Source organism: Nannospalax galili, unplaced genomic scaffold (genome assembly GCF_000622305.1).
Source record: "Nannospalax galili isolate Female #2095 unplaced genomic scaffold, S.galili_v1.0 scaffold1141, whole genome shotgun sequence".
In the NCBI taxonomy this organism is placed as follows: Eukaryota; Metazoa; Chordata; class Mammalia; order Rodentia; family Spalacidae; genus Nannospalax; species Nannospalax galili.
This window is the reverse complement of record NW_008345269.1, coordinates 682,800-710,459: the sequence shown is the minus strand read 5'-3', so window position 1 is coordinate 710,459 and position 27,660 is coordinate 682,800. Positions and strand designations below refer to the sequence as shown.

At 44.4% G+C, this 27,660-nt stretch overlaps 1 protein-coding gene and 1 long non-coding RNA gene across 3 annotated transcripts; both read left to right on the top strand.

Moving 5' to 3' along the window:
* Nucleotides 1-24,686, top strand: Slc16a9 (solute carrier family 16 member 9). Of its 2 annotated transcripts, XM_008841447.3 has the most exons (6): nucleotides 1-89; nucleotides 188-420; nucleotides 8,714-8,857; nucleotides 17,344-17,439; nucleotides 21,989-22,906; nucleotides 23,622-24,685. In XM_008841447.3, exons 2-6 carry the CDS (start codon nucleotides 225-227, stop codon nucleotides 23,798-23,800), a joined length of 1,533 nt encoding a protein of 510 aa, XP_008839669.1. In that variant the 5' UTR covers nucleotides 1-89; nucleotides 188-224; the 3' UTR covers nucleotides 23,801-24,685. The 2 variants fall into 2 exon arrangements, with proteins under 2 accessions (XP_008839669.1, XP_029423387.1); XM_029567527.1 differs by lacking the exon at nucleotides 1-89 and having other exon boundaries at nucleotides 202-420; nucleotides 8,697-8,857; nucleotides 23,622-24,686.
* Nucleotides 24,687-24,951: 265 nt separating this feature from the next.
* On the top strand, nucleotides 24,952-26,320 carry LOC115071768. The gene is made up of 2 exons (XR_003850846.1): nucleotides 24,952-25,363; nucleotides 25,401-26,320. It is a non-coding gene; the product is annotated as an uncharacterized LOC115071768 (long non-coding RNA).
* Nucleotides 26,321-27,660: the final 1,340 nt, after the last annotated feature.

Genomic DNA, 27,660 nt, shown 5'->3' with positions numbered 1-27,660 from the left:
CTCTGGAGCTGGAGTTGCAGATGGTTGTGACCCCCAGACATGGTTGCTGAAACCAAACTCAAGTTCCCCTCCCCCCAAAAGAGCAGCAGGTACTCTTAGCTGGGGAGCCATTCCCGCAGTATTTTAATCTAAAACCCTATTGTCATCAACTCTGAATGTCCTTTTCTTTTTTCTTGTTTGTTTTCAGTGTCTGAAGGAAAACACCACCTTGATCTCGACTTACAATGGGATTTCGGAAGTCTCCGGATGGCGGGTGGGGCTGGGTGATCGTGCTGGTTTCCTTCTTCGCCCAGTTTCTGTGCTATGGATCACCCTTAGCTGTCGGGGTCTTGTATATAGAATGGTTGGATGCCTTCGGAGAAGGAAAAGGAAAAACAGCCTGGGTGGGGTCCCTGGCAAGTGGAGTTGGCTTGCTTGCAAGTAAGTGGATACATTTATATCTTTTGTTACTCTTTAATCACTTAATTAGATTTGCTATATTATTAACATTGTGTAAGGTATAGGGGGCTCTAAGATTTTTTAGGGTAATATATATTTTCCTGCTTGTTGTTGAGACTCAGCAATATTCTTCCACTGTAATGAATCCATGTGAAAACACAGGAATTCTGTAAGCCTGCCATCCATCTCACCATCCATTTCTTTGCTAATGGTCCAGGCAGTGCTAGGTGCTAAAAGTAAATAGATGAACTGCAAACATACACTTCCTGATTCTAAGAGGCTCACTAGGGGCTGGGAGCTAACGGCATCGTTCATTTATTAGGGCCTCCTCCAAAAATACCACACAGCAAAAGTGGTCACGTCTCAGGTCATGATGTTATTAAGGCTTTTTCACTAGGGTTATCTATTAGTTACTTTTCTGTTGTTGTGATAAAACACCATGACCAAGGACACTTATAGAAGGAAGAGTTTATTTGGTTCCAGAGAGGTGAGTCCATCATGGCGGGGAGGCGTGGCAGCAGGTGGCCGGAGCAGAAAGCCGGGCGCCCACAGGAAGCAGAGAGACTGGAAATCTGGCAAAGCTCAGAGAACTCTTAAAACCTTTGCCCAGTGATGTGTTTCCTCCAGCATGGTCACATGTAAAGGTTCCATAACCCTCCCCAAACCCTGCCACAAACTGGGGACCAAGTATCAAAATACCTGGAGCCTATGGGGAGCCTAACCACAACAGGTGATAGGAAGATCTCGCTTGCTATATGATTGTATATGATGCAATCATGATGGCTTGTCTTTAAAGCGAACCACAAGGGATTTTTCATGTTTTCGTTGTTACCCTTAGCGTTTAACTGCTGAACTCTCCCTCCAGACCTAGGGGATTTTTCTTTTTCTTTTGACTGTTAGTGACACATGCCAATTCAGTTTCTGGTATAAATTCTGTAGTAATATTTACTCTACCTTACCTGACGTTACTTAGGCATAGATGGGCTAAGACAGAGCATAGATGGGATGGGTACTTAGAAGTCTCTTCCTGTGTGCTATGAACTTGCTGTGGTTCTTGGAACAAAACTCAGACCCCATTTCTATGGAGAAATTGGGAACACTGGATGTGGTGATTCATAAGATGTTTTTTAATTTTTTTTTCTTTTTTATATGTATGAGTGTATTGCCTGCATGCTTTTAAGTGCACCCATGTTGTGCAATGCCTTGGAAATTAGAATAGGGCATTGGACCCCCTGGAACTGGAGTTAGGACAATTCTTAGCCACCATATAGGTGCTGGGAACTGAACCCGCCAGGTCCTCTGCAAGAGCAGCCAGGGCTCTTAAGCACTGAGCCGTCTCTCTAGCCCTGTGTTTTTGAGTTCTAAGGTAGATTTATGAGAACCTGCCTAAACAATTCTGCATTAGTCTTGTCTTCTTTAAGTGTGTGTCTCTTGGGTATCAGTGGGGCTGCTGTGGACAAAAGCAACAACACAGTTGAACGAGGTGCCTAAGCCTAGGGAAACACTGCAGGCCCCTCCGGGTCAGGTGACTAGGCACCGCTAAACCAATGGAGATAACCCTGTGTTACGGGCTCCAGAGAACAAGGAAGCGTGTCTGAGATTTACTTGAAAGGGTTTTGAAAAATAAGGTTTGTGAAGTTGGAGAGATGACTCATCAGTTAAGAGCACTTGCTGTTCTTGCAGAGGAACTGGGTTCGGTTCCTGCATCCGCATGGCAGCTCACAATCACCTGTAACTCCAGTTCCAGGGGATCTAATGCCCCTCTGGCCTCCATAGGCACCAGCATGCATATGGTTCACATACATACACTCATGTACACACACACACACATTTTTTTTTAATTTTTAAAGACTAAGGATCTTAGTAAAACTGTCTAAGTACAAGAAAACAATAACTGACACATTCATGCAGAGATTTAAACATACGGCTTTCTAGAAAACAGCCTGGCACAGGGAGGGGAGTTTTTTAAAAACATTTTCTAATCGTTCACCATTTCCAATAGCAAATAGTTAAACAGATACTAACATTATCATCTTGCTTCCGTTGAGGGTCGAAGGGTAACTGAGCTAGCTCCCTTAGCATGTGTTAGGGGAACCAGGCCAAGCCTGTCAGTAGGAGGAGAGGGTCTATGGCAGCTGTGATGTGGAACTTGGGCACTGACCTAAGTGCTAGGAGCCTGGTTAACCTACCAAGAGCCCCATCCTTGAAAGAGACTGCCCCCCACCCCACCCTGCAGCCATCAGTTGCCAAAATGTCTTTGGCTGGTTTGAGGTTTCTTACCTGCTTCGCCATGTGTATGCTGGGATTTTGTCTTATTTGAGCTTGCATGGTATACACTGTTACCATTGCTGTGAGTTCATACGAGTAACCGGAAACTCTGATTTCCCTCTGGTTGTTCACCCCCTCTGGCTCTTAGTCTTTCCTCTCCTCTTCCACAATGATTCCTGAGCCTTGGGAGGCTGATGTTTGATCTAGGTGCCCTATTCAGGGATAAGCTCTCTGGCCTCTGTTCTCTGCACATTGGCCAGTTGTGGGTTTCTGTGATAATCACCATCTGCTGCATAAGGAAACATCTCTGGCGAGAGCTGAGAGATGCATTCATCTATGGGTGTAACAATAGGTAATTAAGAGTCAGTTTAATACTACATTTAGCAAAAAACTAGTATTGGGCTCTCCCCTGTGTCCTGTGACCTATCTAACCTCAGGTTCCTAATAATGTGATTCTGATACACTCATGTGTTGATGTGTCTCTCATTCAATTTGATAGGTTCACAGGTGGTAATATTTCATTTGTATGTATTATTTACCAGGCTTTGCCCCATTGCTTGTGTTGGATAGATGCTGACTGTTTGCTTATTACAAACAAGATGTGGAGCTTTCCTCAATGATCGCACTCAAACTTCTGTTGTATGACATGGAGCCACTCGGGGCAAGGCAAAGTGGCTGCTCTATACAGTGTGGAGCAGCATGGAACAGGGTGGGGTTTGATCACTGTGGACATGCTGGGATGGCTGATCCTGGTTGTCAACTTGACACCCTGGGAAAAGGGAGCCTTAACCAGGGAATTTCCTCCATCAGCTTGGTCTGTGGCCATGTCTGTAAGGCACTGTCTTGACTGCTAATCGATGTAGGGAGGACCAGCCCACTGTGGGTGGTGCCATCCCAAGGCAGGTGGGCCCCGGCTACCTGAGAAAGCTGACTAAGCAAGGCCCACGTGCAAGCCAGTAGGTACGGCCCCTTCATTGTTCCCGCCCTGTCTTCCTTCAGTGAGGGACTGTGACCTGGAAGGGTCAGTTGAAATGAATCCTGTCCTCCCCAAGTTGCTTTCGGTCATGGTGTTTATCACAGCAACAGAAAGCAAACTAGAACAGATGCCAAGATACATACATATACACGGTTCTAGTTTGTTTCTTCATTGCAGTGACAAAATACTCAGACCAGTACCAACTTGGGGAGGGAAGACTTTATTCAGCTTACATCTCCCTGGTCATAGTTCATCACTGGGGGAGCCCAAGGTAGGAACTCAGGGCAGGAACCCGGAGGCAGGAGCTGAAGGCCATTGAGGAATGCTGCTTACTGGCTTGCTCCCCTGGCCCCTGCTCAGCCCGATTTCTTTTTATTTTATTTTATTTTATTATTTATTTATTTATTTATTTTGGTCTTTTTGAGACAGGATCTCCCTGTAGCCCGAGCTGTCCTGGAACTCACTCTGTAGACCAGGCTGGCCTTGAACTCACAGAGATCCACCTGCCTCTGCCTCCCAAGTGCTGAGTATGAATATTTTTATGACTTCTAAGATCTGAGGCCTTGCTAAATATTTATTTTATGTGTATGTGTGTATTGCCTGCATGTAGGTAAGTGCACCCATGTCGTGCAGTGCCCCAGGAGGACAGAAGAGGCTGTCGGATCCCCTGGAACTGGAGTTACAGACAGTTGTTAGCTGCCACGTGGGTGCTGGGATTCGAACCCAGGTCTTCTGCAAAAATATTCAGTGTTCTTAACCGCTGAGCCATCTCTCCAGCCCCCAGCCTGCTTTCTTATACAGTACAGGCCCACTTGCCCAGGGGTGGCACCACCTACAGTGGACTGGGCCCTCCCACATCACTCAATAATCAAGATGTCCCACAGACATGGCCACAGGCCAGTCCAATGGAGGCAACTCACCAGTTGAGGCTCCCTCTACCCAGGTGTGTCAGGTTGACAACTCAGGTGTGTCAGGTTGACAACTCAAGCTGTCCAGCACACACTCTTACTAGAAGAAAACTAATGATTTAGAGTTTCTTAAAGACCATGGTAAACATCAAGGGTGAGACCATCTCTGGGGTTTGCTGACTAAGGATAAATTTAACCCAGTTAATGTCAGAGGAGATTGTATTTATATTTATTTGGGAGTTAATTGAGATTGTAATCCATCCAAACAGATTTAAACAGTGCTGGAAAGTTGCTCTGGGGTTTTCCAAAATGGCAGCTGTACAGCTAAGTTTAAGTTGCAAAGACCTTGAAAGTTACATAACTTATGAGTCAGGAATTATGATCCGTAGGAAGAGAAGTTATGCTGTCTTGAAAGAGAGGGATAGAGCCTAATCTTAGTCTCCAGGGTCTTTCAAGGGACGGAGTCAGCAGAGGTTAAGAGAGCTTCAGAGGTCGATTGGTGTCTGGGGTAGGTGTGTCTGAGCCCTGTTCAAAGGTTGAGCTGTGTGTTTGAGGTCTGATTAACTGTGGCCTCCCAACTCGTTTTCAGTGCCCTGACCCGGTGCTGCTTCGTCTTGATGCATTTCTTTTTTAATTATTATTTTTATTTGATGTGTATGAGTGTATTGCCTGCATGTATGTAAGTGCACCCATGTCAGGCAATGTCCAGGAGGTGAGAACTGGAGTTACGGATGGTTGTTAGCTGCCATGTGGAACTGGAGTTACGGATGATTGTTAGCTGCCATGTGGAACTGGAGTTATGGATGGTTGTTAGCCGCCATGTGGGTGCTGGGAATCAAACCCAGGTCCGCTGCAAGAGCAGCCACTGAGCCATCTCTCCAGCTCTTAACCACTGAGCCATCTCTCCAGCCCCTTGGTGTGTTTCTTGGGTGCATGTGGAAGTCAGAGATCAACCTCAGGTGTCCTTCCTTAGGGCCCCTGGCTGGCTGGCCAGTGAGCCCCAAGGATCCCCGTTAGCACCTCTACCCCCAGCACTGGCGTTGCACGTGTGCACCACCACGCTCTGTTTTTCATGTGCATTCTGGAGATCAAGAACTGACTGTCCTCATGTTTGCTGTCTCCTCAGTCATCCTTTTGATGTTTTTTCTTTACTGGTTTTATTGAGATCGTCTGAGGTGGGCTGCCCAGGAGGGTGGATTGTCACAGGCATACCACCAGGAAGCTGGCAGTCTTGGTAGAGTTCCTGGATACCAAGGCCTAGAGTCTGCATCTCAGAGGACACCTTCCGGTGAGGTGAACTTGGCTGAAGAAGAGGGATTGTGCTGGGAGGGGAGATGGTTGGTTTTCTGTGACAGTGTGGCCAGGTCACATGCATTCTCCAGTGCTAAGCAGGCATGCTGGGAAGGCATTTTAAAGCTATAAATAAAGTGAACATTCAGTTTTCAGAGGAAAGAGCTTATCCTGGATAGTCTGCATGGACTTGACCAGTGGCGGCAGGGTCTCAGGAGCAGAATGAAACATTCCCAAATGAAGCAGTTCTGCCTGAGGGCACAGCATCAGCCTGTGCCTGAGTTCCAACCTGTCCTTCCTGGTGGCCCACCCCACCCATCTTGAACTTGCCTACTTTGGCAAGTATTGCCTGGCCGGTAGCCTGCATGGATTCTGTGCAATACATCTCTTAGTGTGTGTTTCCTGTGGGTTTTGTTTCTGTCATTGGGCCAGGCTAGCACAGGGTGGGGAACGTCACTGGGTTAGAGAACGGTTACCGCCTTGCAGTATTTTAAGGTGCACGAAAGCACCTCATGTCTAGATGTCATTCTTCAAGTTCAAGGGGGAAGTACAGAGCCAACCCAGTTGCTAAAACAACAGGGAACACTTTGGTTCCTTAGCTTTGTGCTTAATGCAGATTTAACAGTCCCCTCCCCCAACTTGGTCCTTAATCCCTCCAGCCTTTCAACTGCTAACATGAGTGAGTAAAATAGACAGCAAATCCACTCTGGAAGTGTGGGGAGCCAAGGAAGGATTTGAGGGAGGATTAGCCTTGAGCACCAAGTACCCTTAACTCCTTTCAAGGACTGAATTCCATCCTCCTGCAGGATTCTGGGGCATTGACCTGTTGTTCCCATGTACCACGCAGTTCCAGGTTGGTAATTACATGAGTTTTCCACCAAACCAAGAAGCCCCACGAGTCCTCTTCCCTCCACTGAAATCTAGTTCATCACTCTAGTTCATCTGCCTCTCTAGTACATCACTCTAGAAAGGCTCTGAGAAGCCCTGCCCACTCGGTCTTTGATTCACATGCATTGGTTGAAGCCAATCAATGGCTGATTCATACAAAACATGGACATGCCCCTCCTAAAAGACAGTGGTCACTTCTAAAAGACCAAATTTCACACCATGAAGAAATCGGGCTATGCCTGCCTGCAGCTCTCTCTAGGACAGAGGGTTAAGAAACTGCAGATCTCTTTATTTCTATTTAAACCTTACCTTCATGTTGGGATCCCTGAAGGTGGACCTGGAGCCGAGGATTTGCTGGGTGTCTTTGACTCTGTTCTCAATATGGTCACATTGAATTCTCCTTTTTATTCATTTGGTTCTTTTATTTATTTTTTTGTTTTTGAGCCGGCGCACCACCACACCCAGCTGCATTTGGCTCTTTTGATTGGTTTATTGGGGATGTGTGGCAGAATCTCGCTCATAATGAGCACAGGCTGTCAAGCTAAGGCCAGTAACAATACTGTGGCCATGGATTTTAGTCTGACTTCTGATAGGAGTTTGCTTAGTTTTCTGGTCTAGGTGCTGGGTTTTATGTGATTTTTCTAACATGTTAAGACTCCAGTGTTGTGCTGTCTAGTGCAGTGGACATGTGTGGCAGGGCTGCAGGGCACTTGTGACTCATTTGAGTTGACATGTGGTATGCTGTAGGCATGAAAAATACACAGTGGATTTCAAGGATTTAGCAAAAGACAGTAACACTCATTAAGGATGTGAAGTGGTGTTTTATACACGTCAGGTGAGCTAAGTTGTGTGTAAAAGCTATTTTACTTTGTTAGCGATTTAAAGCTCCCAGTGGGGCTCCCAGTCACGACCCCTTACACTCGGGTTCAGGGAGACCGTGCTCACGGCGAAGGGAAGGCAGCAATGACTCACCTCCTGTGTGATTGACACAAAACTAGATGTAAAATTAACTTCTATTTTTAACTTATGTAATATATTCTTCCTCTCATTAATTTTTCTTTTTCCTTTTGTTATTCTTTTTTTGTTGTTGTTTTATTCTTCAGTGCTGGGATTCAACCCCAGACCTCATGCATGCTAGAAGGGTGCTCTGCCTCTACGTTAACTTTAAACCAGCAATGATGGAATGGTGCTGGATCTTCCCAAATTATCCTGAAGGGCTAGAAAAGACAAACGCATTGCTCCCTGTCTGATTCCTTAGCAATTTATTTTTCCACGTTCCTCATACACCTGTGCTCCTGACAAAAACACCTTTTCAATGAGACTTTTCATTCCCTCCCCTCTGTGACTCAAAATCGTATCCATCAATGAGACTTTAGGTGACTACTGTGTCAGGTCTCTCATGGCTACCGTAAAATATTCAAGGAAAGCAATGTAAGGGAGTATTTGCATTGGCTCCTGGTTTGAGGGTTCAGTTCATCAGGGTCGGGGACATCATGGCAGCACGAGATCGAGGCAGCTGGCCACACTGTGTCCACAGTCAGGAAGCAGAGAGAGATGGATGTTGGTGCTCAGCTCACTTCTCTTCCTTATTCAGCCCAGAACCCCAAGCCTCCCCACACCTATTAACCTAGTCTAGAAAACTCCCACAGGCATTCCCAGAGGCTCGTCTCCTAGGCAGATTTATCATCCTTTAATTTCTTTAACAACAACAACAAAAACAGAACCAGCAAAAGCATTTTCTTTGCAGCACAGCAGTAAGACCAAGTGGGTTGTCCCCATGGAGCACCTTGCATGCCATCTAGAGCACAGCAAAGGCTCAGACTGTAGATGTCTGTCTTTGTTGTGATTTGTTATTAATGATGGAATCATTTTAAGCTAGTTCTTACATTCTTGAATGTATGAAAAGGGTTACTATTATGCATATGAAGGTCTCGATCTCTTTTAGGTCCTGTCTGCAGTCTCTGTGTCTCATCTTTTGGAGCGAGACCCGTCACAATCTTCAGTGGTTTCCTGGTGTCTGGAGGCTTGATGCTGAGCAGTTTTGCCCCCAATATCTACTTTCTCTTTTTCTCCTATGGCATCGTTGTAGGTAAGGAACCTGGCCATTATGGCTTTCCTAACTCCAAGTTACACGAGATTTCACTGATGTCAAGTGTATTATTAAGTTAATCCGTGGAGTGAAAATGTTCCCTAATAATTTGCTTTGATGACCATGTCTCTAAAACCTGTTGGTTTCGGAAATGTCTGCCCAGCAATTCAAAATACTTGAAGAGAGAAGCACATTTTAACAGCCCAGGTTGTGCCTCCTTCAAGGGACAAAAAGGGATTTCAACATTTGTCTGTACAGAGCACTGAGAGGGAAAAGTGAGCAGGAGGAACAGAAACTTGGATGCTCCTAACACGGGTCACTCCCTGCTTTTCACTGGGACTTCAAAATGGTGGGCCAAGTTTCACAGCCTCTGTTGTCAGCAGCAATTCAGCAGTTCCACTAAGAGTTCAAAGTAGATTTTAAAACACTTTTAATATTTTATCCAATGTTTATTTGTTTTTATAATGTATTTTTATTGAATTTTTGTAATTTTAATATACTGTAACTGGGTGACACTTGGATCCCCTCCCTATCCACACCTTTCCTTATTGCCCCTGCCTAATTTAATGTACTCTATTATATATATAATATAATAATATATAATATATATATATATATATATATATATATGATAAGGCTTATAAAGTCTCATTTGTGTCCCCAAATGTCCTTCAGTGAGGATCTGTTCACTGGAGCCTGGTTAACTACCAAAAGTCCCATCCTTGAAAGAAATGGTCTCCCCCCTCCCAGCAGCCATCAGTTGCCAAAAGTTCCTTTGGTTGGGTTGGGGTTTCTCACCCACTTCCCCATGTCTGTGCTGGGATTTTGCCTGGTTTGAGCTTGCGTAGCACTTGTGCATGCCGTCACCATGTCTGTGAGTTCATGTGAGTAACTGACCAGCTGTCTGGAAGACTGTTTCCCTGTGGTCGTCACCACCTCTGGCTCTTACGGTCTTTCTTCCCCTCTTCCGCACTGACTCCTGAGGCAGAAACGTGATACATGTGTCCTGTAGAGTGTCCTATAAGTACTCTGTGGCTTCTGCACATTGACCAGTTGTAGGTTTCTGTGTTAATCACCATCTTCTGCATAAGGAAAGATCTATGAGTGTATCAATAAGTCATTAAGAGTCGATTTAATATTACATTTAGTAGAAAACTAGTATTAGCTCTTTCCTATGTCCAGTGACCTGTCTAGCTTCAGGGTCTCAAGCCTGATATCAATGTCAGGTGGCATTATTATTACTTTTTGTGAGACAGGGTTCCCCTGCAGCCCCAGCTGGCCCGGAACTTGCTATGTAGACCAGGTTGACCTTGATCTCACAGAGATTTGCCTGCTTCTGCCTCCTGAGTGCTGGGATTAAAGGTGTTCAGGTATTGTTTTTAAAGATAAAGTCTGAGAGGGAGTAAGCTGCTGCGGGGTGCTGACAGTGATCACAGTGACTCAGAGTAAAGAGCAGAGGCCTTGGGGCTGGACCACTGACCATTTGGGAAAACGCTTTGCAGCAGATTGTCTTAAATTTGTTCAATGGTGAAAACCACCGTACTGTATTTCTAGGAGCTGCTGACAAGAACAAGAGCTGGTGTTTCCAAAAGCTTCATTGTAGCGTCCACAAGAATCTAACGTTGTTCACTACAAGTATTCTTTTTTATATGAGCATTTTTTCCTGGTAACGAGTAATGGAAATGAGGACAGTTACTATTCCCTTAGCCCTTCCTACGCGTGTGCGTGAGTTCGTGCGTGTGTGAGTTCATGCGTGTGTGCATACGTGCGTGTGTGTGCATGCTGGGAGCCTCCAGTGATCTCATTTCCTCCTCAGAAGAACCATTTGCAGGAGGGAAAGAAGCTCAATGATATGAAATCTCTAACCAAGCCTGGCACCCTGGACATAGGTGGGATCCACAAGGTTGTGTGGGACTAGGTTGGTCTGTGTGACTCACAGTCACTTGAAAACCTTTCTTACCCATTTTTCTCTGTAACGTGAGTAAGTCTAGGGTGTGCCATGAGGCTGGAGAGGGTGTGGGAGGAGACGGTGCTTGGCAGGAGTGCTCGGTCTTCTCTCTAATACTTAATTTTTCCTGATAAGCACAACTCCGAATCGGTTCTTTACATTCTTTCACTTCAGGCCATATTCTTCCTTAGCTGTTTGATGATAGTTTTCTTAGTATCTGTACAATCCATTGAACTAGGAGAGAAAGCCCATGTTCCTTGACAGCCCCTTGCTGCTCTTACTTCAACTGTGCAAATGCCCTGTAGCCCCAGCTGACCTGAAGCTCACTATGTAGACCAGACTGGCCTTGAACTCAGAGATCCACCTGCCTCTGCCCCCCGAGTGATGGGATTAAAGGCCTGCGCCACCACGCCCAGGGAGGCTATTTCTTGTATGTTCACCTTAGCAAAAGTAGTTTCATACCCTTCTCTTCCATTCCTTAATTAAATGGTCATATCATCAAAGGTAGTCTTTTATTTTTCAGACAGGGTGTCACTATATAGCTCTGGCTAGCCTGAAACTTACTGTGTAGATCAGGCTGGCCTCAAATTCAGATCCACCTGCCCCTGGGATTGAAGGTGGGCACCAACATGGGTAGCTTAAAGAGTCTTGATTCTCATAGAGGTGCAACTGTGATCTTTGTTTCATTGTTTTTTTTTTTGAGACAGGGTTTCCCTATGTAGTCCAGGATAACCTTGAACTCTAGGTCTTTCTGGCTCAACTTCCTGAGTAGGCACTACCATGCCCAGCTAGGAACTATGGCTTTTCATATGGTCTGAGGCTGGATCTATGACAGATGATGCCCCAGTACTCAGGTGATAAGTGAGAACTGATACCAATATGATGGCTATTTTTAACACTACATTCTAAGAATAGATACCAAGTATGTATACTTTATGCCTTCTAATACTGTAATTGTGTAAGAATACTAACAGTTAGTGAGCACAGAACTGTCTAGTTGGAGGAACAGACTTGTAACTGTGTAATTGCTACACAGCACAAACAAGCACAGCAATAAAACAAACCCAGCGTTCAGTACTGGTATGCTGTGTACCTGTGGGACACAGGCTGCCAGAATTTAAGAGTGAGCTGAGTCATTAAGGGCAGGAGGGATGTGGCCAGGTGGAAGCCGGTTGGAAGAGAAGAGAGTGATGTAATAACATCGTAGACCAATCAGAAGCATGAGACACTGTGGATAATAGCAGCCTTTTTAAAAAATATATGTGCACCTGTGTTGTGCAATGCCTGAAGAGGACAGAAGAGGCTGTCAGATCCCTTGGAACTGGAGTTATGGACAGTTGTTAGCTGCCATGTGGGTGCTGGGATTCGAACCCAGGTCTTCTGCAAGAACAGTCAATGTTCTTAACTGCTGAGCCACCTCTCCAGCCCCAATAGCAGCCTTTTTAAAAAAAAAATTTATTTTGTGTGTATGTGTGTATTGCCTGCATGTTTGTGTGTACCTTTGTGTGCAATGCCTGCAGAGGCCAGAAGAGGGCACTGGATTCCCAGAACTAGAGTTAGGATGGTTGTTAGCCACCACATGGGTGTTAGGAACTGAACGTGGGTCCTCTGCAAGAGCAACCAGTGCTCTTAACCTCTGAGCCCTCTCTCTAGCCCCAATAACAGCCTTTTAGTATATGTTTTAAAGGAATGCCAGTCACCTGCGGAGTTGCAAATCTGTCAAAGTATAGTGTACAGTAGAAACCTGGTGGAAAAATGTTGTTCTGTGTCGTTTTTATTGTGGAAACATGGAGCAGGGGGGCCACCAGATGCAGCTTCGGTAGGAAGAGCACTGGGGGTTTAGACAAGGACACGGACGAGGAAGCTCAGGCGGGAAATGCTGAAGAGGTGAACGGAGAACAGGCAGTGCTGAGAGCCAAGCATGGATGGTTTAGCAGTGGGTGTGATGAGGTGTTTAACATCTGGCTGGGTTGCTGTGTTCGTTTAAACAGCAGTTAGATTCCCCAAGACCAGCTGGGGTTAGTGGAGCCTGGAAGCAGCACAGTGGGAACCTTCAAGGGTTGAAGCAAGTAGAAGCTTTGAAAGGTGAAATAAAGAGAATCACATAAAAGGTTTTGAAACATAGATTCTTGGCTACAAGGATCAATAACAGGAATGGCCTTGGTCCCAGCTTAAACAGTGCTGGGCACGTCCTTGTGGAAGTCCTCTCTGCAGATGGCTGCAGTGGCCTTTGTGCAGGTGCAGTTCAGAGTTGTCTGTGAACAGTTCTTGTTACCAGGTGCACACACACGAGATGTCTGCTGTAGCTCCCCAGATCTGTTTATTCTGTTTTTTATTATGGTTTGACAAAAGCGACTCCATTCTGACTCTGACCACTTTCACAGATGTGGGGTGACCTGTAAAACAAGGACCCTGGACTTGGGGGTCTCATCCAGAGGTGAAGGAAATGGAACCTGGGTGAAAAAGACTCATTAGCCCTTCTGAATATATTGCATGTTTATTTACTTAAACAAAGGGAAAAATACATTTCACTTGTGTTTATCTTTGAATCGTCAGCTGTGTGGATCTAAGAATCCACTGTCTGCTGTACACGGTACTGTTACGTAAGCACATTTCACCCAAGTTAATGGTACATGAAGCATAACTCCATCCTACCTGCTCTCACCCATTCTATAGTTTTCTTTGACCCCCTTGACAATTTTACTTCTACTTATGTGTCACATACACATATGTGATTCATATATAGATGCATGATATATGTATCTAAACACAATTCAGGGATCACAAATGAGAGCAAACATGCTATTTCTGAGATTCAATTAATTATGTTAATTAATTAATTCAGTTAATTATGGGTATTATTAAAATTGTTATGCTTATGGTAGGCTGACTCAAGATTCAACATTGATTGATAACCAAGAAACACTTTGTGACAGTAGTGAGGGTGGCTATAGAAATGGCTCAGGTTAAGAACACTGGCTGCTCTTGCAGAGGACCTGAGTTTGGTTCTCAGCATCCACATGGCGGCTAACAACCGTCTGTCACTCCAATTCTAGGGGATATGACCCCTTCTGGCCTCTGTGGGCATTGCATGACCCATTTATATACATGTAGGCAAAACACTCATACACATAAAAATAAATACATAAATCTTTTTAAAAGACAGTAGTTTGGAAACTTTAAAGTATTGGGAACTTTTACTTTCTTAGGACCCCAACGAACTTTAGATTGTGTATTATACATCTATTTACTGCATTATTCTTTAATATATTAAAAGATAAGTTTTGGACTGGTGAGATGATTCAGCAGATAAGCATGTGCACTGCTCTGGCAGAGAACCAGAGTTCAGTTCCCAGTACCCACATCAGGTGACTCAAAACTCCCTCTAACTCTAGCTTTAGGGGATCCAATGCCCCATTCTGGCCTCTGCAGGCAACTGCACTCATACCACCCCCACCCCCACCCTCATGACCCATACCTGTAATTTAAAATAAAGCAAGGGCTGGGGAGTGGCTCTACGGTTAAGAACACTGACTGCTCTGTAAAAGGACAAGAGCTCACAGCTCAGCATGCACATCAGGTGGCTCACAAACTGTCCAAGGGATCTGACACTCACTTCTGGCCTCTATTGGCACCCACAGACAAGTAAAATAAATCTTCCCCCCAAATTTGAAAAAACAAACAAATCTTTAAAAAATAATAAAAAAATATTTAAATGATAAAATTTCAAACATACGTTTAGTGACCCATTTAAACATCACAAACCTAGTGTACCGTGATACCAGTAACACATTTACCGTGAAAAGTGATTCTTTTCTAAAACTAAACAAAATATAGTCACAGGAATGTTTTTGTTTTCTGAGGGTGTGTTGGTGCGGGGATAAGACCCACATCTTGCACGTGTACTAAGGAAATACAGAACCACTGAACCCCAGCCACAGAAGAGCCGTGGTGTTTTTATGTTCACAGATGTTCTCTCCTTGTGGTGACAAATATCTAAGGAAACACCAGCAAAGAAGGATTTCTTTTGACTCACAGTTTAGAGATTTCAGTCCGTAGTGGTGGGGAGGGCAGAGCAGAGCAGAGCGGTTCATGTCATGGCAGCCTTGGGGGGACAGGCCTACATTACTGACTTTCCCTGCTTTCCCCTTTGGTCTCCCTGAGCCTTTATCCATGTTTCTCTGGAAATGCCCCCATGACACTCCCAGAGACAGGCTATACTGGTCTCAGTCCAATCATGTAAAGTCAGGATTCACCACCCACTCAGGTTTTTTAGAAGGCATGGGCTCCCCTGTCTCCATCTTTTTTTGAAAAAAATATTTTATTTATTATTTTTTATCTTATGTGTATGCGTGTATTGCCTGCATGTAGGTAAGTGCACCCATGTCATGCAATGCCCGCGGAGGACAGAAGAGGCCATCGGATCCCCTGGAACTGGAGTTACGGACAGTTGTTAGCTGCCATGTGGGTTCTGGGATTCGAACCTGGGTCTTCTGCAAGAACAGCCAGTGTTCTTAACCGCTGAGCCATCTCTCCAGCCCCCTGTCCATCTTTACTCAACCCACTGTGGTATTTTTGACTGAAATGTTTGAAGAAAATTGGGACTTGCATAAAACTGTATTTGGAAAAGGGAAGAATTTTTAATAGTCTTTCCAAGTAATTACAGAAATCCCTCTTTGACACTGTAGCAGAACTTGGTAGGAGATGGTTTCCTAAAGGTTAACCGCAGCATACAACCTGACCACACCTACGTCCGATTTCCACATTTTGTTATATTAGATCCATTTTATTCCGCCCTTGGAGCAGGTAGACCTTCAAACCTGATTTTATGGTGCCATAAATAGTTTATTTGAAAAAGATTGGTTTTATAAGAAATGAAGGAACCTTAGAATGTTAACACACTTTAGCAGAAAACACTAACGGTCACTTTTATCCATATCACCAACAAAGTGGACGCAGTCGTGTACCTCTGTTATCCCAGCACTCAGGAGGCTCATGCAGGAGGAATGAAGTTTTGATGCCAGCCTGGGCCTTACTGTGTGGTTAAGTGCTGATACCCTAAGATGCTTACTTCATATGTTTAAGACTGTGGAGCTTTTCCATTGAGAGAGTCTAGGTAGCTGTTTAAGTATGAAAACAATCATAGTTCACCTAAGGAACCATGATTAAAACTCAGCTTTTAGTCAGTGGCTTATGCGTTATTTTCAGAGTGATCATCAGCGAAGGCAAGGACAAAGTGCATCAAACCAAAGGAGACGGGCAGAAAAGAAGCTGGTTACCAGGTAGATGCTCAGAAAAGAAGCCGGTTACCAGGTAGATGCTCAGAAAAGAAGCCGGTTACCAGGTAGATGCTCAGTGGTGAGGAAAAGATCCAGCTCACAACCCGGAGCCTTAGATGCAACCAGGAGACGAATCTTACCCTTGGGACACAGGAAGGCCAGTGTATTTGCAGGATTGTCTTGAGTGATGGACAATTTCAGGCCTTCAGAAAAATAGAGAACAGCATCACTCACTAACAACCATGTGCTCAGTGCCTTTAACAGTTGTTGTTTTACTGTAGTTTCTTTTTTTTTTTTCTCCTCAAAGTTTCTTTAGATGCAACTAAACATGTCACTGTATTTTATGGCTAAATAAGACAAAAATGTCTCTTAAGTGCAGGGACTTATAAATTTTGGGATGATGAAATGATTGAACCCCAGAGTGCTCCCCAAAGCCTTTGTCTTGGAGACTGAGGTGTGCAACATAAGCTCTAGCAAAACATCTTGGGGTGAGGCTGGAACTTGTGAAATTGTTTAGAAGGGACTGAAGAGATGCTCAACAGGTAAGAGCAGTTACTGATCTTGCAAAGAGCCCAGGTCCAGCTCCCAGCACCCACATTGGGCAGCTCACAACTCTAATACCTTTTCTGGCCTCTGAGGGCACCTGCACTCATGTGTACATACAGTCTCATACACATACAAAAATAGAATCTTTTTTTTTTTAGAGACAGGGTCTCTCTATAGCCCCAACTGGCCTGGAAGTAGCTATGTAGATCAGGCTGACCTCCATCTCACAGAGATCCGCCTGCCTCTGCATCCCAAGTGCTGAGGTTAAAGGCATGTGCCACCACTCCTGGCAAAAATAAAATCTTGAAAAATGCTACTTGGAGGTCCTAGAGGACGAATACTGAGTTGGTGCAAGGACTTGGTAGAGAAGTGGTGACGCTAGGTGTGTGTTTGGTTAAGTTTCTGTATTTGGTGACTGTGCACCTGTTTTCTCCATCTCTGTGCATCTTATGTTACAGTTGCATTATTGATTTGTTCTTCAGAAACTGGGTTATTATTATTTTTAGTTGTCCCTGATCTTAAGGGGAATAGAGTAAAAAATGAGGCTTCCCAACATATCCATTGGTGTCATAGAACTGACGTGGGACTAGTACTCTGAAATTTAACCAGCTAATAACACATCATTCTTTTCGAGATCATCCATAGATTTTCTTTTCTTTCGCATTGAGCTGGTATGTTCTGTCTTGATTTAGCCAATGTTTTCTTGTGTCCAGGTCTTGGATGTGGCTTACTGTACACTGCAACAGTGACCATTACGTGCCAGTATTTTGACAGCCGCCGAGGCCTAGCACTTGGTCTGATTTCAACAGGTATGTTTTCAAAATTAAGTACAGTATTGTCACAATTCAGCCTTCTAAATAAAGTGAAAAGTTACCAAGCACAAGTATGTTCAATCAGCTGCCAATATAATAGCAAATTTGTGTGGGGGGGGAGGGTACATGTGTATGTGTGCGGTACACGTGTGTGTAAGTATGTGTGTGCATGTGGAGGCTGGAGTTTGATGTCACATGTCTTCTTCAGGGGGGGGGGGTACATGTGTATGTGTGGGGTACACGTGTGTGTAAGTATGTGCATGCATGTGGAGGCTGGAGTTTGATGTCACATGTCTTCTTAAAGTGCTCCCACTGTAGTTTTTGAGACAGGCCTCTCTCTGAACTTGTAGTCTACCGGTTTGGCTAGACTGGCCAGCCAGCAGGCCCCAGTGATCCTCCTGCCTCCCCAGTGATCCTCCCTCCTCCCCAGTGCTAGATTTCAGGCAAGCACTTCTGTGCCTGGCCTTCGATGTGGCTTCTGGGGGATCAGACTCAGGTCTTAATGCTTGTGTGACAAGCCCTGAACTTACTTAGCCATCTCCCCAGTCTGCAAAACGTTTTCTCACTCTACTCTTGAAGAAAGATTTCTTTTCCCACCACAAATAGGGGACTTTTTACAGTTCCTAAGATACACAAATGAAAAGGCTGTAGTACTGGATGTTTGATAAGATGGGCTGGCAGCTATATGCTGGAGAGGGCTTGCTTAAAAAGCAGAGACTGCTTCAGATCAGACATCACCTTCCATGGAAAGAGGGAAGAAAGGGAGGAAACAAATGGCCCTGCCACTGAGGGAGAGGCTGATGCCAGCCACCCCTCTATATCCACATAACGTAGAAGTTATGATTTCTCTAACAATCTGCTTTCTGAACAGAACTTGCCGGCCCCACCTGCACATCAAACAACGTGCTCTGCTCTCATTATCCCTTTAACAATCAAAAGTGATCCTTGAAGGAGTTGCACGTGTGCATATATAATACAAATTTTAAGCCAGGTATGGTAGCTCACACCTATAATTTTAGCACCAGGGGGCTGGGGCAGAAGGCTTAGAAGCATGAGGCCAGCCTGAGCTATATATAGTGAGAATCTGTGTCTAAAGAAACAAGAAAAACATACAAGTTTTAAACGTAAATTTCTGGGCTCCTCCAGGTAATTCAAAGTGGTATTTCATGTTTCAGATGAACTAAAAAAAACTGCTCATGGAATGGATCAACATTTCTGTAGCCAATACTTTATAAGTTTATTTAGAGGATACAGTTGCCAAGTCAGCAAGAGGTGTCAGTTTACCTAAGCTAGTTGTTCATGAGGGGGCTGGTGTTCCCAGGAGGGCTGGCTCATAGGCTGCATGACTTCAGTAGTTATCTGGCAACAGGATTCACACGAATGCTTTGTTCTTGTGGCCAACCGAAGGCCACAAAGAGAACCAAACTGGATACTCAGCCATGTTGGCGAAAGAAGTATGGACAGGTAGAAAAGGTGAACTGTAGTTCAGGAAGAGGCCAGGCCAGAGTCTGAGCAGATGGCTTAGGCAGAAGCAGGAAAAGTAGGGAACCCAGAGCAACTGGATGCAGTTGAAAACACTAGTCAGGATTTCCCACAGGTATGAAAGGGAGTATGAGAATGGCAGCTCCAAGAACAAACAGGGTTTACCTTTAGCTGTAACTAACACAGCAGGGCAGAGGGGCCGCACTGTTGCATAGTGAGTAAGAACTGCAACAACCACAAAGGGGCTTTCACCGTCAGCCTCCTGGGAGCCAGGTGAAGCGAGCTTCACTGAAAGAGGCTGTGAGCAAAGGAGCTTTCACCATCAGCCTCCTGGGAGCCAGGTGAGGTGAACTTCACTGAAAGAGGCTGAGCAAAGCAGAATCATAGTAGAATTTTTTCAAGAAGCCGTAACTCAGTTACTTGAAACATGATGCCAAGCTGGAAGGGGAAATGTGCGGAGATGACGGCATAACACGAAGGGTCTCGGCCCAACATCCTGGTCATGCCTGCCATCCCAGCACTCAGGAGGCTGAGGCAGGATGAGTGTGAATTCAAGGTCAGCTCTGGGTACATCAGGAGACCCTGTGTCAAAGCAACCAACAGCCTCAAAACCCTAAAGGTTTGGGGACTATGTTCTTCCTCCACAGTGCACGGGCCAGAAAACCGAACCTTGAACGTTCTGGGTCCAGTAGTTCACTGCCTGTTTTTGTACCTTCCATAAGAATGGATTTTATGTGTTTATCTGATTATAAAAAGTCAAAAGAAAGATATTACATGACATGAGAAGATTCGGGAAGCTGAGCATCCATAGCTTTCTTGGGACGCAGCAGTGCTGGGTGGTGTCTGTTTTTGTGTTTCCAGGGCAGCTGGAGTATTCTGGACAGATCTACGGATCACAGTACCTTAGATATTCACTCCCTGGCCCCTTATAGAAAAAGTTTATTGACCCTTGGTATTGATTAGCTAATTAAGGCACGAGTGTGTCTTAGTGTTTGAGGTTCCCCAAGCACCAATTAATATTTTCCTTCTTTATAGCAGTGCACAATTCAGATGCTGGTGAAAGCTTAATTAGTGCTTTATCTCACTTTGGTTTTTACATTGATGATTTTTCAATTAGGACGTTCTTTTAAACAATTCAAAATTATAGCTTTACAGTTTACAAAATTCCACAAGGAAACCCTGATTTCGTTTTCACTGGTTTCTGATTGATTTAATTGGTTTCCATTAACCTGAGGAATTCCTGCATCTTTCTAAGTCATCCTGCGTTCTCATGGGATGTAGATTTGGTTTGCCCTGTCATACAGCACAGCACTTGATCAATAGCAGCTGTTGACCTGATTTGATATGCTGCTTATTATGTTTCATGATATTGACAGACTTAGTTGGTCAACAGTGGTTTCGTTTATTTTCTTGCTTTAAAATCAACTCAAAAAACTTAAAAAATGTAATTACTGCTGGGCATGGTGGCGCATGCCTTTAATCCCAGCACCCAGGAGGCAGAGGCAGGCGGATTTCTGTGAGTTTAAGGCCAGCCTGGTCTACATAGTGAGTTCCAGGACAGCTGGGGCTACAGGGAGACACTGTCTCAAAAAAAAAACACCCCCCCCCAAAAAAATGTAATTACATTCAAAAAAAGTAATTACATTCATTTGTCTGTGTGTGTGTGTGTGTACGTGAGTACACTTGCCTCTATGCGTGTATGGAAGTCAGAGAACAGCTTGTGGAAGTCTGTTGTCTCCTACCATGTGGGTCCCAGGGATCAAACTCAGGCCTTTAGGTAGCCTGGTCTACATAGTGAGCTCCAGGACAGCTGGGGAGACCCTGTCTCAAAAAGACCAAAAAAAAATTAACCTTTTTTTCCTGCTGTTTCATATGACATTGCCCCAATGATATTTAATTTTTAAACACTCAAGTTTTAAAAAACATTGAAATCATAACCAGATAGGAAGCACGCACATCAAATGTTACGTACCCAGGGCTTGCAGTGGGCTTGGGAGATTGATGCTGAAAAGGAGAGGCTCCCCTTGCGTGATGTATAGTCCAATTTTATCAGTGCATCAAGAATACAAATCACACAGTCTGGTGATTCAGCAATGAATTTAAATGATCAAACTGTTATAAATATCCTAAAACTAACCCATAGCAGCCATGGTAAAGATAAAATGTGAAAATTTGCTTTTCTAAGGGCGATAAAACAGCATGGAGGCTGGTGCATAATAAATGCAAAATGTAGTCACACAATGGTATTTGTTAAGAAAATGGGGGCCACAAGATGGCTCAGCAGGTAAAGGCACTTGTCACCAAGCCTGACAATCTGAGTTCAGTCACTGAGACCCGCATTGTAGGAGAAGAGGACTGGTTCCCATGTGTTGTCCTCCGAACTCCACTACATGCAGTAACAGATACATGCACACACACACACACATACACACACACACACACACACTAAATTAATTAATAGATGGTATTTTAAAAATTAAAAGCTATGGATAGCATGGGCTTCTGGATTCAGGCTGACTGAATTGAGTCACACTTAATGTCTCTGAGAGCCATGGTAATGTTCTCAAGCTCTCTAGCCCTTGATCACTTCATCCACAGATTGGGAATCATAATGGGACAAATTCAATAGAACTGTTAACCGTCATGAAGATCATGTATTCAAAGTGCACAAGAGGGAGCTGGAGTGATGGCTTAGCAGCTAAGAGCATTTGATAATCTTGCAGGAGACTAGGATTTACTCACAAACTGCCTGTAACTCCAGTTCCTGGGGATCCACTACTCTTTCTGGCCTCTGCAGGCACTGCACATGCATGCACGCACGCACACACACACAGGTATATGTAAAAATAAAGTAAGTCCAGAGTGCACAACAGGGTCTATGAAGGTTGATTCTGAAGCTGCATGTCTGTCAGTACTGCGTGCTGTTATCTCAGTGTTCTTGTTTTAATATGAAGGCCCCATGAGTATCAACATAAATAATAAGTTGACTTCTGATACTGTTAACGCTGTGTTAAGCATCACAGATGACGAGACTGTAGCTGTTTAGCTCCCACTTCCCTTGCAGGCTCAAGCGTTGGCCTTTTCGTCTATGCGGCTCTGCAGAGGATGCTGATTGAACACTATGGCCTGGATGGGTGCCTGCTGATTGTGGGTGCTTTATCTTTAAATATACTAGCTTGTGGCAGTCTGATGAGGCCCTTGAAGATCTCTGACTGTCCTTTGTCTGAAAAAACAGCTCTGGAGAATGTTCCAGATAGGTACTCCATGTACAATGAGAAAGAAAAGAACTTAGAAGAAAGTCCAAACATCTTAGACAAGAGCTACATTAGTGAGAATAAATACAAATGCTCCCTGGCCAGTGGTGACTGGAGCCAGGACAGCCCTCTCCATAAAAAACCCAGCCCTGTGCCCCATGCCAAGGAGCCCGAGATGTACAGGAAGAAAGTTGTGGAACAGACCTATTTTTGTAAACAGCTTGCCAAGAGGAAGTGGCAGTTATATAAGAACTACTGGAGCGAGACCGCGTCTCTTTTTCAAAACAAAGTCTTCTCTGCACTGTTCATCGCCATCTTCCTTTTTGACATCGGAGGGTTCCCACCGTCGTTACTCATGGAAGACGTAGCGAGAAGCTCCAGCGTGAAGGAAGAGGAGTTCGTCATGCCCCTCATCTCCATCATCGGCATCATGACAGCTGTGGGGAAACTCCTTCTGGGAATCCTGGCTGACTTTAAGTGGATTAACACCTTGTATCTCTATGTAGCTACCCTGATCGTCATGGGCCTGGCCCTGTGTGCAATTCCACTTGCCAAGTGTTACGTCACACTGGCCATACTTTCTGGGATCCTAGGGTTTCTCACTGGTAATTGGTCCATCTTCCCATATGTAACCACGAAGACTGTGGGAATTGACAAACTAGCCCATGCCTATGGAATATTAATGTTCTTTGCTGGACTTGGAAATAGCCTTGGACCACCAATTGTCGGTAAGATATTCATCTCTGAGAAAACACAGTTTACTGTTCTTCATTGTAAGACCTCCAGGCGTAGAGATTCACATCTCAGTCATAGCATAGAATTGCACAAAGTAAATCTGAATGGAATAGTTTGTGTTAATTTATCTGAGTGTTTTGATAGGGCTGGAGGTGTAGCCCATTCATTGGTAGAGTGCTTGCCTGGCATGCAGGAGGTCATGGTTTGTTCCCCAGGTCTGTAGAAACCAAGTGTGGTGGTTCATGCCTATGATCTTAGCACTCAGGCGGAGGTGGGGGCAGGAGAATGTGAAGTTCAAGGTCATCTTTGGTATATGGTGAGTTTGAGGCCAGCCTGGGCTGCATGAGACACACACATATGTATATGTATGTATGTATACATATATACATACATACATACATATATGTCTTTGATATATAGTTGAGGACACACACATATGTATATGTATGTATGTATACATATATACATACATACATATATGTCTTTGATATGTAGTTGAAAAGCCAATATACTTCCTTTGGCATTTGTGCCCATTCTTTATTTGAAAGAAACTCGAAGTCCCTGCTTCAAATATTTGAAGGACTTCCCTCCCCTAAGGTGCAGTCAGCCATCTTGGAAGCAGGTGGGATAGCATACACACAGCCTGGTCCTCACTGCATAGAAACACTGTTTCTATGAAACGTGTTTTTTTCCTCACTGTCTTTTCAGGTTGGTTCTACGACTGGACCCAGACCTATGACATCGCCTTTTATTTCAGTGGCTTCTGTGTCCTGCTGGGAGGGTCCATCCTGCTGCTGGCGGCCTTATCCTGTTGGGACACGTGCAACAAGAAACTCCCTAAGCCAATGCCAACGACTTTTTTGTACAAAGTTTCCTCTAACGTTTAGAGGGTTATTTAAAGGGCTTCTCCACTTTATACCATACAGCAAAAAATAAATAAATAATTTTTAATAAGTTGTCAGGTAAGTTCTCTGGCAAACTTTCTATGGCTGGCTCTGAAGGAGAAAACTTATTTTTGATATCCTGTCTTTATGTAATGAATGTATAACCTCTATCCCTTGATTTGTTTTCCTCCCAGGAAGGGGAGCTATTTTGTTTTACTGTTGTTCTTTAGTTCATGTTGTAGAACTTTTGACCAGCCTCACAGACCTTTCTCTGGGTAAAGAAGTTTAGATTTTCTGCTTTCTCCGTGATTTTCACTGCAAGGCACCCAGAGCGTTTGCTTCTGTCTCATGACTTACTAACCTCGCGATGGGATCTGTGTAATGGCCTCTGAGCAAAGGGCTGTCTTTTCTCTGGCAGCAGGGATGTGGCATCACCTCGTTTCAGGAACTGAAGGTGTTTATTAAAGCAGCCTGAAGGCTTGCAGACTTAGACAAGATGTTTGACATCGCAGTCAGCCGTCACCAGTTTTTGGTTTGCCTGACGCACCGTTCGGCCCTGGTACCACTGCGCACGAGCTTTCAGTTCCTCAGCAGCCTTTTCTGCCTGGTTGGCTCCTAGAACCCCACTTCTTGTGTTGGTCAGCATCCCGTCAGCGACGTTGAGACCTGCTGATCTTACCATTTCAAACTTGGAAATGCACTTCTGAACCATTCCGTCTGGCAAAGGGGAAGCCGTGGGGATGGTTTGAAAGGCCTGTGTGTCTTCCAGATCAAACCTGTGCTTAGGTATCTGTCAAACTTCACCACTAACAAATTTTAATTCAAGGTCAGAGCTAAACAATGAATGGTGTGTGTGTGTGTGTGTGTGTGTGTGTGTGTGTATGCATGCTGTGAGCTGTGTGTGTGTGTGTGTGTGTGTGTGTGTGTGTGTGTGTATGCATGCTGTGACTCTGTGAGAGACATGGGCAGGAAGGGATAGGGACACAAGAAATTGATACCCTCATCCACCTTATTTAATCTTAAGGATAATATTTGAGGACAAAAATAAATTTTAGGGATGGAGAGATGACTCAGCGGTTACGAGCACTGGCTGCTCTTGGACCTGGGTTTGAATCCCAACACCCGCATGGCAGCTAATAACCATCTGTAACTCCCAGGGGATCTGACGTCCTCTTCTGACCTCCAAGGGCACTGCACACACAACACAGGTATACTTATATACATGTAGGCAATACACAATATAAAAATAATAAAATATTTAATAAAGTAATGTTTAATAAATTGGATTTTTCCCTCTGAAAGAAAGAGGTTTTCTTTTTGGTATGTCTAGGAATCCCTTAGAAACATAAGGGCTTGTTACTGTGCTTAGAGACTTTAATTCTGCAAGTGGAAGCTCTGGCATCTGTATTTTAACAAACCCTCAAGGGATTTTGGTAACAGGCCTGAGAAGGTCATCAGAGGCAGGGGTGTAGCTCAGTGATCCAGTACTCAGGTAGCATGTGGGTGTAGCTCAGTGATCCAGTACTCAGGTAGCATATGCGTATAGCTCAGTGATCCAGTACTCAGGTAGCATGTGGGTGTAGCTCAGTGATCCAGTACTCAGGTAGCATGTGAGGAACCCTGCATTCGTGTATCCACACTACAAGAAAACAACAACAACAACAAAAACAAAAACAGGTAATAGAGAAACGTTCCCTTGAATAAAAGATAAAACATGAAGTCAGTTTTCACATAGCCAAGTGTTCTCTAAGTGAGGGCTTCCCGTTGTACCAAATTGTCTTTTCTTTTGAAATACGTGCAATTATTTGACACTACTGTCTTGCCTTTCTTTGAAGGCGTCTGAAGCACTTTATCATGTGAGTCCTCTGGGGGTTCGGTTACCACTGCTGTCTACTTGTGTAGTGAACCGGGAGTACGGCAAGTTCATGACTGAGGCAGACTGCTCAGTGCAGTAATGGGTCCGGGGTCCAGGACACATTGGGCTTATGATCCATACTCAGACTTCTGGAAAGTTCTCCATACCTCATCCTTCAGTCACTATCCAAATTAATAAAATAAGTGACATTTAAAAGCAAAAAGGGTGGGGGCAGCTAAGAGCTGGCTTGGCAGCTAAGAGTGCTTGCTCTTGCACAGAACCTACGTTCAGTTCCCAGCACCCATGTCAGGCTTCTCACAGCTGCCTGTAACTCCAGCTCCAGGAGATCCAACACCCTCTTCTGGCCCCCATGGGCACTGCATACATGTGGCATATACACAGACACACAGACATTCATGTAAGAAAACCACAAATCTTAAATAGCAATGAATTTTTAAAAAGAAAAAAAACCTATGTTTTGTATTCAAAGTCCTGTTTTGGTCAATATTCTTGATTATTGTGTTCAAGATACCCATAACCTGGAAAGTTTGACTTTGACATGTCTGCATTCATCAATGATGTAACTCCATCCACTAACACCACCCAGTGTGTGTATTACCCACTGTCTAGGGAATGAGTTTCAAGTTACAATAAAAATATCTTTGTTTTGCAGCAGTGTGAGTGCTCGCTCTGCCCTTTGTTTCCCCACTATAGTCACTTGATGTGAACGTGAATATATAAACTCTCTGATGGAGTTCAGACTCAGAATTGGATAACTGGACCAGAGCATATTCAAAAATCTATTTACCGAACTATTTTGACCACTGCTTTGCATAAAGCTAGTGAATTAGAATCCTAGTCTGAAGGAAGAGGACAGACTCAGACTCCTGAGAGTCTCATCAACGGTTTCACCAGTCATCTGTGGATTTTCTTTTAGAACCAGAGTCTTACTATGCAGCCCAGGTGGTCCACATTCCCTCAGCTGCTCCAGCAGCTCACATAGCAGGCACGTGTTCACCGCGTGCAGGCAGGCCCAGCTTGGTCATTTTTAGAATTCTCAATACTCTCCAAGCTTATATTGTTTCTCTCACAAGAACCCTGCAATGTAGAAATGATGATTCTCATTTTATTATACAAATGTAAATGTTATAATAGGATCACTTTATTATGAAAGTATGAGTAATTTCCAAAGCAAAACTAGAAAGGTTTCTTTGTAGAAATAGAAGTAGACCCCTTGATTCCTAATGTAGCTAGGAAATGGGGACTCACTGGGAGAGTCACATTATGTAAATGATAATGCAAACAGGCATGGTGGTGCACGCCTTTAACCCCAGTCCTCAGGAGGCAGAGGCAGGTGGGCCTTTGTGAGTTTGAGACCAGCCTGGTCTCATTTTCCAAGAATGAGCATTTAAAATGCATATCATAAAGTTACATTGACTAGAAAGATATCCCAAACACTGGAAGGACTGTGGGCGGTGTGAGAAGGGTATGCATGGGGAAGCTTATCTGAAATACCCCTCCCTGACTCTCTCAGAAGCTCCTTATTCTTTCTGCCTGAGGTCTGTCCCTCTCTTTGTAAACCTGTGAGGAACCAGGTGATGATCCAATTCTCTCCAGGGAGTCCTGTCATCAAGAGAGAAGGTTCAGTCACCAACTTTTAAAGGCCCCATGAGGAATAATTCCCATGAACCAGCAGTTTCAGTACTGGGAGACCATGACTGTGTGGCGTGTGTTGATGGAGAAGTTCCATGGCCTCAGCTCAGTCTCAGCAGCCACCAGTCAGCAAGGGATCAGCGACACACAGGATGTGCTGAGAGACGAAGGGAAGCGCTGCTTTGAAGAAAAGAACAGCTCCCTCCGTACTTAGAAGGAGCATTGCATAGACGAAGGGAAGCGCTGCTTTGAAGAAAAGAACAGCTCCCTCCGTACTTAGGAGCATTGCACTGAATACATAAAACACAATTGGGGCTGGAGAGATCGCTCAGTTGTTAAGAGCACTGCCTGTTCT